The sequence below is a fragment of the Leguminivora glycinivorella genome, chromosome 22 (assembly GCF_023078275.1).
Source record: "Leguminivora glycinivorella isolate SPB_JAAS2020 chromosome 22, LegGlyc_1.1, whole genome shotgun sequence".
NCBI lineage: Eukaryota > Metazoa > Arthropoda > Insecta > Lepidoptera > Tortricidae > Leguminivora > Leguminivora glycinivorella.
The window spans coordinates 11,446,008-11,460,758 of record NC_062992.1 but is presented as its reverse complement, the minus strand read 5'-3'; the positions used below and the strand labels follow the sequence as shown (position 1 = coordinate 11,460,758).

At 43.2% G+C, this 14,751-nt stretch overlaps 1 protein-coding gene across 6 annotated transcripts in view; it reads right to left on the bottom strand.

Annotated features, from left to right (window-relative positions):
- Positions 1-14,751, bottom strand: part of LOC125237802 (protein 4.1 homolog) — a 116,486-nt gene that overhangs the window by 6,383 nt on the left and 95,352 nt on the right. For 3 of the 6 annotated variants that reach the window (XM_048144989.1, XM_048144991.1, XM_048144993.1), the window contains 6 exons: positions 13,637-13,737; positions 9,726-9,809; positions 8,162-8,249; positions 7,281-7,345; positions 654-6,965; positions 230-451 (listed from right to left, as the gene is read on the bottom strand). In XM_048144989.1, coding sequence (XP_048000946.1) covers positions 230-451; positions 654-6,965; positions 7,281-7,345; positions 8,162-8,249; positions 9,726-9,809; positions 13,637-13,737 — 6,872 coding nt within the window. The remainder of the gene's footprint in view (positions 1-229; positions 452-653; positions 6,966-7,280; positions 7,346-8,161; positions 8,250-9,725; positions 9,810-13,636; positions 13,738-14,751) is intronic. The other 3 variants (XM_048144990.1, XM_048144994.1, XM_048144992.1) reach the window with 2 other exon arrangements.

The window sequence follows — 14,751 nt, the reverse complement described above, 5'->3', positions numbered from 1 at the left end:
AAACTTGTAAACATTTTCCTTTAAGAAAACACAGTAAATTTTGACTTCTTTTACATTTTAAGTTTGAGTAAGATCGATCCTATAATTTTAATGAAAGAGCCGTCAAAGAGATGACAAAATTAAATCAGAACTGAATTCAAATGATATTAAAAACAAATCAGAAATTTAAATGATACAAACGCATGCAAAAACCATCGTCAATGATATGTCAAATAGGGTTGTCAATTACCTTGTCGCCTGTAGTGACCATAGTTTTGACCTCCTGCGTCAGAACTCGCTGTTCCTGCCTGGTTGCTGATGAGGTTAGGGTGTGGGCTACTGTTTTCTCTTCCATCTGCTGGGTCTTGGCCTTGGTGTCGAGATCGTGGTGGGTCGTAGCCGTTCTCGTGGTGACGGCCCTCGCAGTGACGTACGGGCTCTTCCCGGTCTCCATCGGCTCTAGGCTTTCCGCCTAAAGTTAAGGGTTAGACTAGCATGCTTCAAAACTATTTACACAATTATAGAACACATTTAAGCTCTAAGAAAAAGGGGTAAAATAAATTAAATCACACGTGACAACGAAAAATGATTTGATTAAAAGGCGTCTGGGCCGTAATGATCTGTGTCTGCACTCTCATTGTGTGGGGGTATAAGAAACACAAAAGCAAACGAACCTTGTTGGTGTGGGTCGAGTAGGTGACCTCGCCGGTGCCGAGGTTCTCGACCTCCTGCTGCACGTTGTGCGTGACGCCGTCGTCGTTCTTGGTGAGCAGCTGCTTGGTCGTCGTCTTGACGACGACGGGCGGCGTGGGCGTCTTCTTGGCGCCGCGCTGCGACACGGGAATCTTGGAGGACAGCGGGGTGTTAGCCGAGACGTAGCCCTGGTGCGTGATGTGCTCGCTTGTCGTGAACTCCGTGAATGTTTTAGGCTCGTCGCCTCTCACTGGGCTTTCGTCTTTGCCGAATGTTGAGAATTTGTGGGTGTTCACTTTCTGGATGTCGATGGTGGCGGGGAGATCTTGAGTTTCCTTCTCTATCGTGTAGTTGCCGCTCTTGTCTTCGAAGTGCGAGGGGTCTATTTGTGAGTAGTGTAGTATTAGTTGTCCGGTGACTGGGTCGCGGACGGCGGTGCTCGGGTCTATATCTCCTGTGTCTGGGTCGATGTCTCCGTATTCCGTCTTGATTCTGCCCGTGACAGGGTCGATTTTGCCTGATAACGTCATGGTTTGTGTGACGGTGGTTCTTGCTCCTTTGAGTCTTGGGTCGTCTGGGTCTACATCGATCGTTTCACCGGTGATCGGGTCAATGATTTGATATAAGTAGACAGTCTTGGTTGTGATGATTCTGCCGGTTGTTTCGTCGATGGTGCATTCTTTAGGATCGACTTCCTTGACGCGTCCTTTCTCGTCCTTCTGCGTTATGATGTAAATCTTCACTATTACCAGCCTGCCGGTCTTCGGGTCGATCTTACTAACTTTGGTGTAGATTTCTCCTGTGGCGGGATCGACCTGAGAGGCGGAGTACAGGGGTTGGTTGTCTTCGTCGACTTGACCGGTGGCAGTGTAGATTTGTCCACTGATCGGGTCAACCTTGACAAGCGATCTGTCTATTTCGTGTGCCCTGACTATGTTGCCAGTCTTCGGGTCCAGACGACCGTAGATAGTGATGATGTAACCAGTGACGGGATCGATTTGTCCAGCGGTGTATATAACCTCTCCAGTTGTTGGGTCTTTCGGTCCAGCGGTCCAGATCTGGTTGGTTTTCGGATCAACCTTAACGTTCTTAGGTTCATTGGATACGATTTGCTTGCCCGAGACGGGATCGACTTTAGTTTGGATTATTCTTAAGCAAATCAGTCTGCCGATGTCCTTATCGGGCTTTCCAGATTTCGGGTTGACTTGTCCGCTGCGTAGTAAAAGTTGGCCAGTGACAGGATCCACTTTCACTTCCTTGCTTTCCAGTTTGCCTGTCTTGGGATCGTTGTATGTGACAGTGCCTTTAACTAGATCGATTTGACCGTACTTCGTGTCAATCTTGTTTGTGTCGGGATTGAACTGGCCGGTTGTGCTTTCGATGACGGAATGTTTGGGCTCAATGAGACCTTTCTTCGTATCAACCTTGCCGACGAATGTCGTCACTTCTACAACGGGATCGATATGTGTTCCAACGACAATGACTTGTCCCAATTTTGGATCTACTTTTCCAGTTTTCGGGTCCGCGACTCCAGTTAAGGTTATGAGACCAGTGTTCTCATCAATGCTGATTGATTTCTTGTCCTGTCCTCCCAAGGTATCCGTCACGAATATGACCGCATTAGATGGATCGATGACTCCGTATTTAGTGGAGATGTGACCGGTTTCAGCGTCAACTTTGCCCTTAGTTAGCTCAACTGTGCTGTTATCAATGTCAACTTTGCCTGTAGCAGGATCGATAGGGCCAGTGATGGTCGTGATGTCTACTACTGGGTCGTCTTGCTTCGTAACGCTCAAAATCATACCCAAGTTGGGGTCAACTTTGCCGGATTTCGGATCAATGGCGCCAGAGTTGATGAAGATTTGTCCTGTCTCTGGTAGGATAACGCCATTTCTTTGCTGTTGCTGTCCCGCGGAATCAGTAGCGACAATGGTGCCCTTGTTAATGTCAATAACACCATATTTAGTCTCGACTAATCCGTTAGGGTCTAGGATACCAGTGAGATGCTCAACTTCAGCTGTATGCAAATCTGGTTTCTTGGTCTTAGGATCGATCCTGGTGAAGATGACCATAATTTTAACAATCTTCCTTCTCGGAGGAGCCGGTGGGGCAGTAGTTGGTTTAGCCGGTGGTGTTTTGAGAATAGTTGCGACTGTAGGTGATGTCCTTTGCACTTGACTGATGATCGGCGATGATTTCGACACAGGCGATTGCAACGGTGTATGGAATGGCGTGGAAGCAGGAGTCTTGACTGGTGATGGGGTTTGCCTCACTGGGGAAACGCTTAGTGGTGCCTTAGCCAACACATTCTGCTTATCAACAATCGTCAACTGTTGAGCGAATGAGGGGTCTACCTTGCCTGTCTTGGGGTCTACAACCGCGGTGGTCACGATGAAGTTGCCCGTTTTCGGGTCGATATCTGCCTGTTTCAGTTCTTGCTTGCCGGTAAGGGGATCTCTGTAGAGGATCTGTCCGGATCGTGGATCTATGATACCGAAGTCGGTGTGTATCTTTCCGTCTTCAGCGCTGACGTAGCCCTTTGAGGCGTCAATAGTCCCAGCACCAGCATCCACCGTCTTGGTCCTTGGGTCATATTTGCTCGTCACGATTACTAGGCGGATTTCGCCGACCGACGCTGGTTTTGTGTGAGGTGTAACAGTTTTGTTGACAATGCTGAATTGCTGTGCCAAAGTCGGGTCGACTTTGCCCGTCCTCGGGTCAAACACTTGGCTGGTGACGAGCATATGGCCGGTTGAAGGATCCACCTGCGCTTTCTTGACCTCCTGCTTGCCAGTCGCCGGGTTGGTCACGACTATTTCTCCAGTAGCGGGGTCCACGACGCCGATAGCCGTACGGATCTTGCCGTCGGGTCCGATGGTTCCGCTGACAGTGTCTACGTAACCTTGACTGGGATCGATCTTCTTGGTCTTCGGATCATATTTGGTGGTGATGATGACCAAGTGGATTTCTCTTTCTAGTGGTTTAACCTCCTTATCCACAATGCTAAGCTGTTGAGCGAGAGACGCATCTGTTTTTCCGGTCTTTGGATCGACCACTCCTGATGTAAGCAGGAGATGTCCTGTCTTAGGATCGAAAGTAGCTTGTTTGACTTCCGTCTTGCCTGTTTTAGGATCGACGCACTCAATTTTTCCAGTCTTAGGGTCAACAATGCCATAGTTAGTATGGATTCTGCCATCAGCGGCTTTAATGCCTCTTGCCGAGTCAACATGCCCGTTGCTGTTTTCAAGAGTCTTGGTCTTGGGATCGTATTTGCTAGTAATGATGACCAGCTGCACTTCCTTTCCTGGTACAGTAGCTAGTGACTCTTTAGGTTTGTTCACAACACTTATTTGCTGTCCTAATGTAGGATCAACATGTCCAGTCTTGGGGTCAGAGACTCCTGATGTGACCAGAAGATTGCCAGTTTTAGGGTCAACTGTAGCTTTCTTGACATCTTGTTTGCCCGTCACTGGATCAATGGTGACTACTTCGCCAGTAGCTGGGTCGACAACGCCGAACGATGTATGGACTTTACCGTCAGAACCAATAGTGCCATTTACTGAATCAACATGACCGTTGGGATCTAATTTCTTGGTCTTAGGATCATATTTGGAAGTAATGATGACTAAACGGACTTCTCTTTCTAGTGGTTTCGCGTCCTTGTCGACGATTGTCAGTTGTTGAGCGAGGGACGAATCAGTCTTGCCTGTTCTTGGATCAACGACACCAGATGTGATAAGTAGGTGTCCTGTTTTGGGATCAGCGACCGCTTGTTTGATCTCTTGTTTGCCGGTCTTAGGGTCAACATGTTCAATCTTTCCGCTCCTAGGATCAATCACACCGAAGTTAGTATGGACCTTACCGTCAGAAGTCATAATTCCTCGGGAAGTTTCTACGTGACCGTTGGGGTGGTCTAGTTTCTTGTATTTTGAGTCGTATTTGCTGGTGACAATGACTAACTGCACTTCCTTGCCAGGCACTGAAGCGAATTTGTCTTTAGGCTTGTCTACGACGCTTATCTGTTGTCCCAAAGAAGGATCAATTTGTCCCGTCTTGGGATCTACAACTCCTGAAGTAAGGAGTAAATTTCCTGTCTTCGGATCTACAGAGGCCTTCTTGACTTCTTGTTTGCCTGTTGCTCGATCAGTTACAGTTATTTCACCAGTGCTAGGATCAACGACGCCAAACGCTGTGTGTACTTTGTCATCAGTACCGACAGTTCCAGGTATGCTGTCGACGTGAGCATTGGTTAGGTCCAGTTTCTTGTTCTTCGGGTCATATTTGGTGGTGATGATGACCAAGTTAACGTGCCTCTCAGGGATGCCTTTAGGTGCGTCCTTATCGACAACTGTAAGTTGTTGAGCGAGTGATGAATCAGTCTTGCCTGTCTTCGGGTCGATAACGCCCGAAGTTACAATGAAGCTGCCTGTCTTAGCATCAATGACAGCTTGCTTAGAGTCCGGCTTGCCGGTTTTCTGGTCAGTGTAATGAACTTTGCCGGTATTAGGGTCAAGAATACCGAAGTTGGTGTGTACTTTTCCGTCTTTGTCACTGATGATGGCTCGTGAGGTTTCAACGAATCCATTGGGTGTATCTAACTTCTTGTTCTTGGAATCGTATTTGGCTGTGACAGCAACGAGTTGAACTTCCTTTCCAGGGCATGAGGCGAAAGTGTCAGTAGGTTTGTCAACAATGCTGTATTGCTGTCCTAATGTCGTATCGAGTTGTCCTGTGCGAGGATCAACCACACCCGATAGAAGAAGGATGTTGCATGTCTTGGGATCGACTACGGCATGTTTGGTTTCTTGCTTGCCAGTCTTAGGGTCAGTTACTTGAATGTCGCCCGTTCTTGGGTCAATAATACCGTAGTCGGTATAGATCTTACCATCAGCGCCACTTAGCACGCCTTTAACGGCATCTACATGAGCGAAGTGGGGGTCAAATTTCTTGCTCTTTAGATCATATTTGCTAGTAATAACAACTAGCCTGACTTCCCTGTTGGCCTTGGTGGCATCTTTCTCAACAATGCTGAACTGTTGTCCAAGCGATGAATCGACTTTACCAGATTTAGGATCAACAACTCCCGTTGTAACCAGGATATTGCCTGTTTTCTGGTCAACATACGCCTGTTTAGGTTCTTGTTTGCCTGTTTTGGGATCGATGTAATTGATCTTGCCTGTCTTCGGATCGATGACGCCATAATTGGAACTGACTTTGCCATCCGAGCCTACTACTGCTCTTGAAACATCTACGTGTCCGTGCGCGGCATCTAGTTTTTTGTGCTTGCCGTCGTATTTGCTTGTGATAACAACCAAGTTGACTTCTCTGCCAGGTTTAGCTCCTACTTTGTCGGCAGCTTGTTCGGCAAAGCAATATTGCTGAGCCAATGTTGGGTCAAGCTTGCCAGTTTTAGGGTCAATAACATTGGAAGTAAACAAGATATGTCCAGTCTTGGAATCGACGTGACCATTTTTACTTTCTTGCTTGCCAGTTGCAGGATTCGTGTATGTGATTTGTCCTGACTTGGTGTCGATGAGTTCTTTTTCAGTCTGGATTTTTCCAGTGGCTTTATCAAAAGTTCCTTTAACAACAAGAACAGTGCCATTAGCATCGTCTAGTTTCTTGTTTTTAGGGTTGTATCTTCCAGTTATAATGACGACTTGAATTTCGTTTTCTGGTTTAGGAGCAGCCGCTGGAATTACAGCTGCTAAAGGTGCACCAACTTCATGATGTGCTCTTTCTGAATCTAATAGAGCTAATGTAGGGTCGATGACGTTAGCTTTAGCTTGTTCTTTAAGCGCAGCTGACTGAACGTAATCAATGCCTGGAGTTTTGAGTTTGCTTGGATCATCCGGAGTCTTTCTCTTCTCAGCGCTTTCAGCGACCTTCTTATCCTCTCCAGGAGCATAATTGAAAGCGAGTCCAGCTTTCCTCGTCGTCGGACTTTGACTGTCGTTAAGCTGTCTTTGTCTCTCATCGGATATAGGTTCTTTTTCATAACTGAAGGCTCCTCCTTGTAGCTTGGGTTTAGTACGAGATGGACTCTTTTCAGTGTCCGTGTATTCGTAAGGTTTCGTGAAGCCAGGTTTTTCTTTTTCTGGACTCTTTTCGTTTGATGTGTCGAGGTTAGAGCTCTCGTTGGATGTGTCGAGCACCGCCACTTTGCCCTTAGGATCCTTGCTCTTGGCATCTTTATCTTTAGGTGATTTTTGTTTAGGAGACTTGTCTTTAGGAGATTTGTCGTCTTTAGGCGATTTCTCTCTTTTACTACCGAATAGGCCAAAACCTCCGCTCTATAGTAGGAAAGGATAAGGAGGGAAAGAAAAAAAAATAATTAAAAAAATAATAAAAACGCACAAAATACAGATGCGACAATGTGTGACAGTATAAGCATTATTTTGCATTTACTACGGTAACTTATAAAAATGTCGCACGGCAAATAATAAAATTGTTGCATTCGCTTCTAACATTAAATATTTACAAATTCTGTACAAGATGCTTTCTGAGACATCCAAATGTTCACCAAAATGCTTCTACGGATCTTACAAAAATTACGAAATTGTGTAAATATGGACAGTTGCTTATTTGATTGGATATTGTTGACTTACCTTGTTTTTCTTGGGAGTGGTATCCACGTTATTTGTGACACCTGGATCGCTGGCAGTATCCGTTCCTGAAACAAACACGTTTTCATAATTATTAACTTTCGCGTATACATTTGTAATTCTGCCTGTACTAATGCCAATTTCTTGTTAGCGCTGGTAGCCTAGCGGTAAGTACGTGCGACTTTCGTTCCGGAGGTCGCGGGTTCAAACCCCGGCTCGCACCAATGCGTTTTTCGGAATTTATGTGCGATCATTTGATATTTGCCAGCCGCTTTTTGCTGAAGGAAAACATCGTGAGGAAACCGGACAGTTTCCAATAAGGTCTATTATTATAGTTTACCCTTTGGCTTGGAAGGTCAGATGGCAGTCGCTTTCGTAAAAGTTAGTGCCCACGTCAAATCTTGGGATTAGTTGTCAAAGAGGACCCCAGGCTCCCATGAGCCGTGGCGAATGCCGGAATAACGCAAGGAGGATGAATCAAAATATTGAAACATTTATTTAAATATCCCAGTAAGTTACATTTTATTAACCAAGTGGGATTTACGTTTCTTTAAAAATTAAAAGCTTTTTATGCAAATGTGTTTACAAGTCAGAGGATTTGAAGTATAAACCTTTCCACAACAAAGAGACATAGGAAAAAGTGAGATAGGACTTGAAAAAATATTTTTTCCGTACAGATAGTGTTTATTTTACGCACTAGTGCGAGAAGTGGTTCATTATATGTCAGGTCGAAACTTCGAAGTGCCATCTGTACTGAAAAACGTCGTTCGATACACGTGCGAAAAGGAAAGTCGTAACTCGTGTTTATCGCCACTCGTTTCGAACTTCCTCTTTTTTGCACTTGTATCTTGATGATTTAAATTTAGCAAGTGTATTGAAATTACCATTTTCCGCAGGTTTACTCTCGACCACCTTCTTTTCCTCCTTCTTCTCGGGAGTTGGCATCACTTTCACAGCACCGGGGGGTGGTTTCTGCAAACATAAGTTATCACATTAAAAATCATACACACTGTATACCCAAAACGGGGTACGTAGAAGACTTGAAACTGCTCAAGTTTCAGTGCCACTTTTGGGGTTGAAGGAAAACTTATAAACAAATAATAAGTAAGCGTGGTGGTCAAAGTGTTAATGACATACGTGTTATATATAATGAGATCCACAAAAATGATTAATAAATTGTTGAAGTACAAATACAAGTTCTACTCTACGAACCTAGTGCAATATGTACAAATGAATATGATACATTTTTACTATCATTAGTGATTTGACATAATACAGCCGGCGTATCATGCTGCCAATTATATCACTTATCCACGTGGATAAGACATATGTCACTCTCACACTGGCATACTTGCTAAAGCGTGACGGATGCTTTATCCACGTGGATAAGTGATACAATCTGAAGCATAATACGTCGGCTCGGCTGGACATATTACAAATTGTATATGCAACGTTTCACGGCGAAAGGTACCGTATGGCGGTCTGCGCTTATATAACATAATAATGATAATTAAAATATATCTTAATTAGTAATTTTCTTGTCATGTATTTAGGTTTTCTTAAGTCTGTGATTTCATTTTTTGTCGTTTTATTCTGTTCTATACCTTCTATGATTTTTTAAACACACACGGGTCGAACGCGATAAAATAACATTATTACCTTTTCTCCAACATTTCGGCCAGGTTACAATAAGACTGACGTCCCATGGAAGTGTCAATGGAGATGTAAACAACACCAAACTACCCGATATTCGTTTTTATAAATGTTCGGGTGTTTTTGGATAAAAGGTAAAAATGTTATTACATCGCGTTCGATCAGTGTGTGTCATTAAGAAACGCGAAAACTTAAAATGTTATACCTTCCATGATTGTTTCATTGTTTCTTACTTAATAGTTTCATCGGAAGATCAGCACTGGAAGTCACCAGCAACATGCTGAGATCAGACTATTTCAAGGCACTTCATTCCTTCTACGTTTCTGTTACAATATGTAATTGCTATTGTATTCTATAAACACCGCCCGCCATAAGGTACCTTTAGTGCGTTTTCACTTTATCCGATCCGATATCGGATGTAGAACCGTTATCCCATATACCTACAGTGTTAATTAAAAATGACCGTTCAAACTCTGCATAGTTACTATTGAAGTCATAATGAACAACATTTATCATGGGACCAATGCTGAAATCGCGAAAAAAAATAGCTGTTCCATAGAAATGACAGTCGAAATGTATGAAACAGCAAAAAAAATTTTTGCGATTTCAGCATCGGTCCCTTCATAAATCTTGTTCATTACGACCTCATAAGTCACTATACAAAATTAGAACGGGCCTTTTTATTTCACCGTGTATTTAAGCCGCCATCTTTGATTTTTGCCTTTGAAATGTTTCCTAATATCGGATCGGATAATGTGAAATCACACTTAAAGGTCAAATGTCATATAGTCCCACCTTCTCCCCTCTATCGGCCAGATACTCCCCCTCTATGGAGCTGGCTGAAGACACGCTGACCGTTCCCTTGGAGCCGCGCCGCAGCTTCCGAGCGGCGTGCGACAAACGCCACGGTATAGCAATAGTATACAAGCGTAGGAGATGAGCACTTGACCAGTCATTTTGGAATGGTCCTTCGAGCCAGATTGGCGTATGTAATGTGCACAGTTTGGCCATTTTGTTTAACCCTTTTTTAGACCAATAATTGAAACAAAATATTTAAAATGTCAAAGCGTGGTAGATGATGTCCAAAATTATAAATCGCTGCGTTTACGCAAAATAGTAACGTCAAGGTTTTTTTTTTACTTACGCCAACCATATTTTTGTTCGTGAAATTGTGTAGATGTAACTCTACGCTACTGTGCCTTAATGTTAAATTATCACATTCGGCGACATGAGACTGTTAAGACAAAACGTAGCGCTTTACAAGAATATATGTTTTTTTTTAATTATACAATCGCCATCAAGGTGGTCACAAATATCTCAACATGCCTCTCTTGTCAAGGCGATAAGACGTGTGCAGGCGCAGTGTTTTAGCGTGCCCCGCCTCTCAGATCTGCTCTCTAGCACAACTTGCCTTGTCGCGCGCGAGTCCATACTTAAAGTCGCGGTTGATGTATGGACTCGCGCGCGACAAGGCAAGTTGTGCTAAAGGGTCTGATGGCGACTGTACTTCACAGATTTAAGAAGTTTTTGAATAATGAAATACTAATTAATATAGACATGAAAAGCCATTCGTCAAATGTGCTGATCTCCTGCGCTGAAATGGTTAGTAATGCGACATGCTCACTAAGTGAGTGATCTAAGAACGACACTGTTATTATTTGTACCTTAGAAGCAATATGACTATACCTAGATATTTTTCTGGCACGAACGTCAAGTTGTAAGTGCTTGACAAAATAAAAACATCGACGATCCTGTTATCGATAAATAGCCTTACATAAGATTATTAATTACCCCTAATAATAATCTCTAAAATCTTGAATAATAATGTAAGATTTTTTTTTATTATGGACTGATCGTCGATTGACCCTAGTCACACCTGAGGGGAAGTGAAGACAGAGTCTAAGATGAAGCTCACCGATTCAGTAATAGCCTATTCAGTCTTAGTTTAAAGAGACCGAGGTCGTATTTTTCTGGGAACACCGATGGTGGGAGCGCATTCCATTCCTTTGCAGTCCGCATTACAAAAGATGAGGCAAATCGTTTTGTGCGGATAAATGGAACACTAACCGCATACGGGTGCATTCGTTCCCCCCGCCTGAACGTCCGAAGATGGAAAGGAGAATCGACCTAATCCCTCCGATTAGGTCGTGCAGTTCTTGAGCGCACTCCCCAGAATGTATGCGGTAGAGGTTTGCCTCTTCTTTCCTAATGCGAACTGCTAAGGAATGGAACATGCTCCCCTCATCTGTATTCCCGGGCGAATACAATCTGGGTGAATCCAAGTCAAGAGTGAATAGGCTATTACTGAACCAGTGAGCTACAACCTCGAACTTGTCGTCACTTCCATCAGGTGCGACTAAGGTCTAATCACTGGCCAGTTTATAATAAAAAAAAAAGAATATTGACAGACAGGCGACTCGACGGCGATGTTCTAAGGTCTGCAATTTAGCCTTAATAATAGGGTCATCGCCGAAGAGTCTATGTGCCCGACGCTCTATCGCATCTAGGGCCGCCAGCTGATACTTAGAAATTATGTAAACTATTAAAATATGGTTCAATTTATTATTATTGTCCATTTATTTTTAAACGTGTGACATTTGTATAAAACATTAATGTTATAAACACATAAATTCAAGCCTATATTCCCTAAACTGGGTAGGAAGAGCACACAAAACTACTCAAGATTCAGTGCCACGGCAATAATTAATGACATATTATAATGAAAGTTATCAATGAACTAAATATCGGAAGGAAGTCTTTAGTGTCACTTCGTACGTGCCAGAATAATATCTAGGTATAAAGATATATTGATTTAAACTAACACGATCTTCACTCATATTATTAAATTAAAACGGGACTTAATCGCGTAAAACTGACCCCGTGACCACGGACGTAATGTCATGTCCGAAACGTCGGGTTAAATATAAAACGTAAGTTTTACGCGATTAAGTCCCGTTTTAATTTAATAATATAGGTATAAAGATGACGGATAATTTCAAGTTTCTCAAAGTTATCGACGGAATTGGCTCTAGTCGACCAAAAATCGCTTGTTAGTAAGAAGACACTTACGCTTCGTCGTCGCGGAAGACATGCGTACGCATGTTCATTCTAACGAGCGATTTATTCGGCGTCGATAGGTTTGGGGAGACCCTAAAAGCCATGATTTTATAGATTGCTGACGTTTAAAATAATTAGACTTATATTGACCGGGATATACTGCCCTCTTAAGCCGAAAAGCGCTATCTCAAACAAAAATCCATAGCTAACTTATTACTTAAGTGTCTATAACTGACAGTTCCATTTTTAAAATCATTTGGTTTTGAGATAGCGCCACTCGGCTTAGCAGGGCAGTATAGACCGTGATTACCTTTTTGATTTTTGTCGAGCTCCCGATAGATCCGATAGATTTGTTTTCCGTGATCATGATGCATGCAACTGCGTCGAAATATCTATCGGAAGCTCGACAAAAATCAAAAAGGTAATCACGGTCTATATCCCGGTCAATATAAGTCTAATGAAAATAACCGTGAATCATTCAAAACTCTTATTGTTTAAAATGTTCCGTTTATTGTCCTTTGAGTCGTCGACAACCCGAACCCTCCTTAGAACTTGTACACTCCTTTTTGCTGTGTACTTAACACAGCAAAAGGGAATGTACAAGTTTCTAATGGGGTGGCAACGCGCATGTGACACTGTTTGAGTTGCAGGCGTCCATAGGTTACGGTGACCGCTTTACATCAGGCGGGCCGTATGCTTGTTTGCCGCCGACGTAGTATAAAAAAAAAAAAAATATTTACGTAGTCTGTGCTGTGTGTTTGTCTGTGTAAATCGCTAAACGAAAACTCAGTTTGACTGTAACTGTTATACATCCAACTGATCCAACATATTGCTTCGTAGGTATAATATTAGAAACTACTGTGTAATAATTTATGTGACACAATTACACCACATATCGGAAAGACCATGTCATTATTGTGCAGCTGATTGACAATGAATGACAGTCGTTTTCCCAATCTCATGCATATTTTGAAAATACCATGAGATGTAACACTAAATACAAATTATTGTGTAACTACAATGTACAATTATAGTAAGTTTCTAATTCTTTCTTTAATTTTATATGAAATGAAAAGAGAAATATTCAATGAAGCGAACAAGATTCGAACTTGCGACCTTCCGGTCCAGTCAGGTCAGTAATTTTTCAAAGTTCCAAATGTGTCAAAACATGTTTAATAACTTCAAAGAGTTCAAAGTCTTTGGAATTCTAGTATCATTTAGTATTAGACCTTATTGCCATCCCCGAGGGTTCACTCCACCTTGTCTTTCGCCGCCGGTCACGGGGCGAGTTGTGGGAGCAACATGCTCCCTTAACAGTAGTCTAATAGTTAATATTGACCCTTATCACCATTTCCGAAGGTTGTCTCTACCTTGTCTTTGGCTGCGGGCCGCGGGGCGAGTTGTGACAGTCTAATATTCAACCATCCCCGAAAGTTGTCTCTACCTTGTCTTTAGCTGCGGGCCGCGGGGCGAGTTGTGACAGCAACATACTCGCTTAACGGAAGTCTAATAGTCAACCACCTCCAAAGGTTGTCTCTACTTTGCTTGGCCGTCGGTCACAGGGCGAGTTGTGGCAGCAACGTGCTCGCTTAACGATAGTCTAATAGAGTATATTGACCCTTATCACCATCCCCGAAGGTTGTCTCTACCTTGTCTTTAGCCGCCGGTCGCGGGGCGGGTTGCGGCGGCATGGTGTGTCTCTTTGCCGCCTCGGGTGGTAGAGTGCTCGCTTTCTCCTCGGCCGCCAACGCTGGAATAGAAAGAGATACAAATGTTAGAAAAGTCAGATTACCCTATAGCTTTATACTACGTCGGTGGCAAACAAGCACACGGTCCGCCTGATAGAAAGCGGTCACCGTAACCTATGGACGCCTGCAACTCAAGGAGTGTCACATGCGCGTTGCCAACCCATTAGAAACTTGTACACTCCCTTTTGCTGCACAGACTTCAACATGACAAATACAATTTTAATTTATGAAAACGAAATTCATAAGGGCTCCTGTTCCAACAGTGGCCTATTTCACTACAGTGACCTTGACACCTGTGCCTATTTCTGGCTTGATTGTTACTCAGCGTCATATTTCCTTGTTGAACACGCAATGAACGGCGAAGTGACACTATTGGACGACAATTTTCACTGTTGTAAAATAGGCCACAGGTAGAAAGAAATCGGAGATATACGTCTAGATTAAAGCACTATGATTTCAAATAATCTGTAGGTATTCAATTCTAATTTATTAGGTTGAAATAAAATCAATACGTATGTGTTGAACGAATTGGACTATCGTTGAAGAAAGGTAAACATTTTCTGTCCTTCTATTGAGGATAATTTCGCCTGAAAGTCGCAATATTGTCCCTATATCTTTCCTAAATCATCATTGACCTTAACGTCTATTGCAGACGATTTATGGTGGTTTGAGGAGCCCCTTTTCTGATGACTAATTAGACCGATGCTAGACCTACATAGTCTACCGCAGGACTGACAAGAGAACTATTTCAAAGAACCACTAAAATCCCGCCCGTAGTACCCCGTGTGGTGACGGGTTTAGAATTTCACCACCCCCTTTCTTCCCGTGGGTGTCGTAGAAGGCGACTGTGGGATATGGGTTAAATTGTGGCGTAGGCGAGAGGCTGGCAACCTGTCACTGCAATGTCACAGTTTCGTTTTCTTTCAACCCCTTATTTGCCAAGAGTGGCACTGAAACTTGAGTAGTTTCATGTGCTCTGCCTACCCCTTCATGGGATACAGGCGTGATTGTATGAT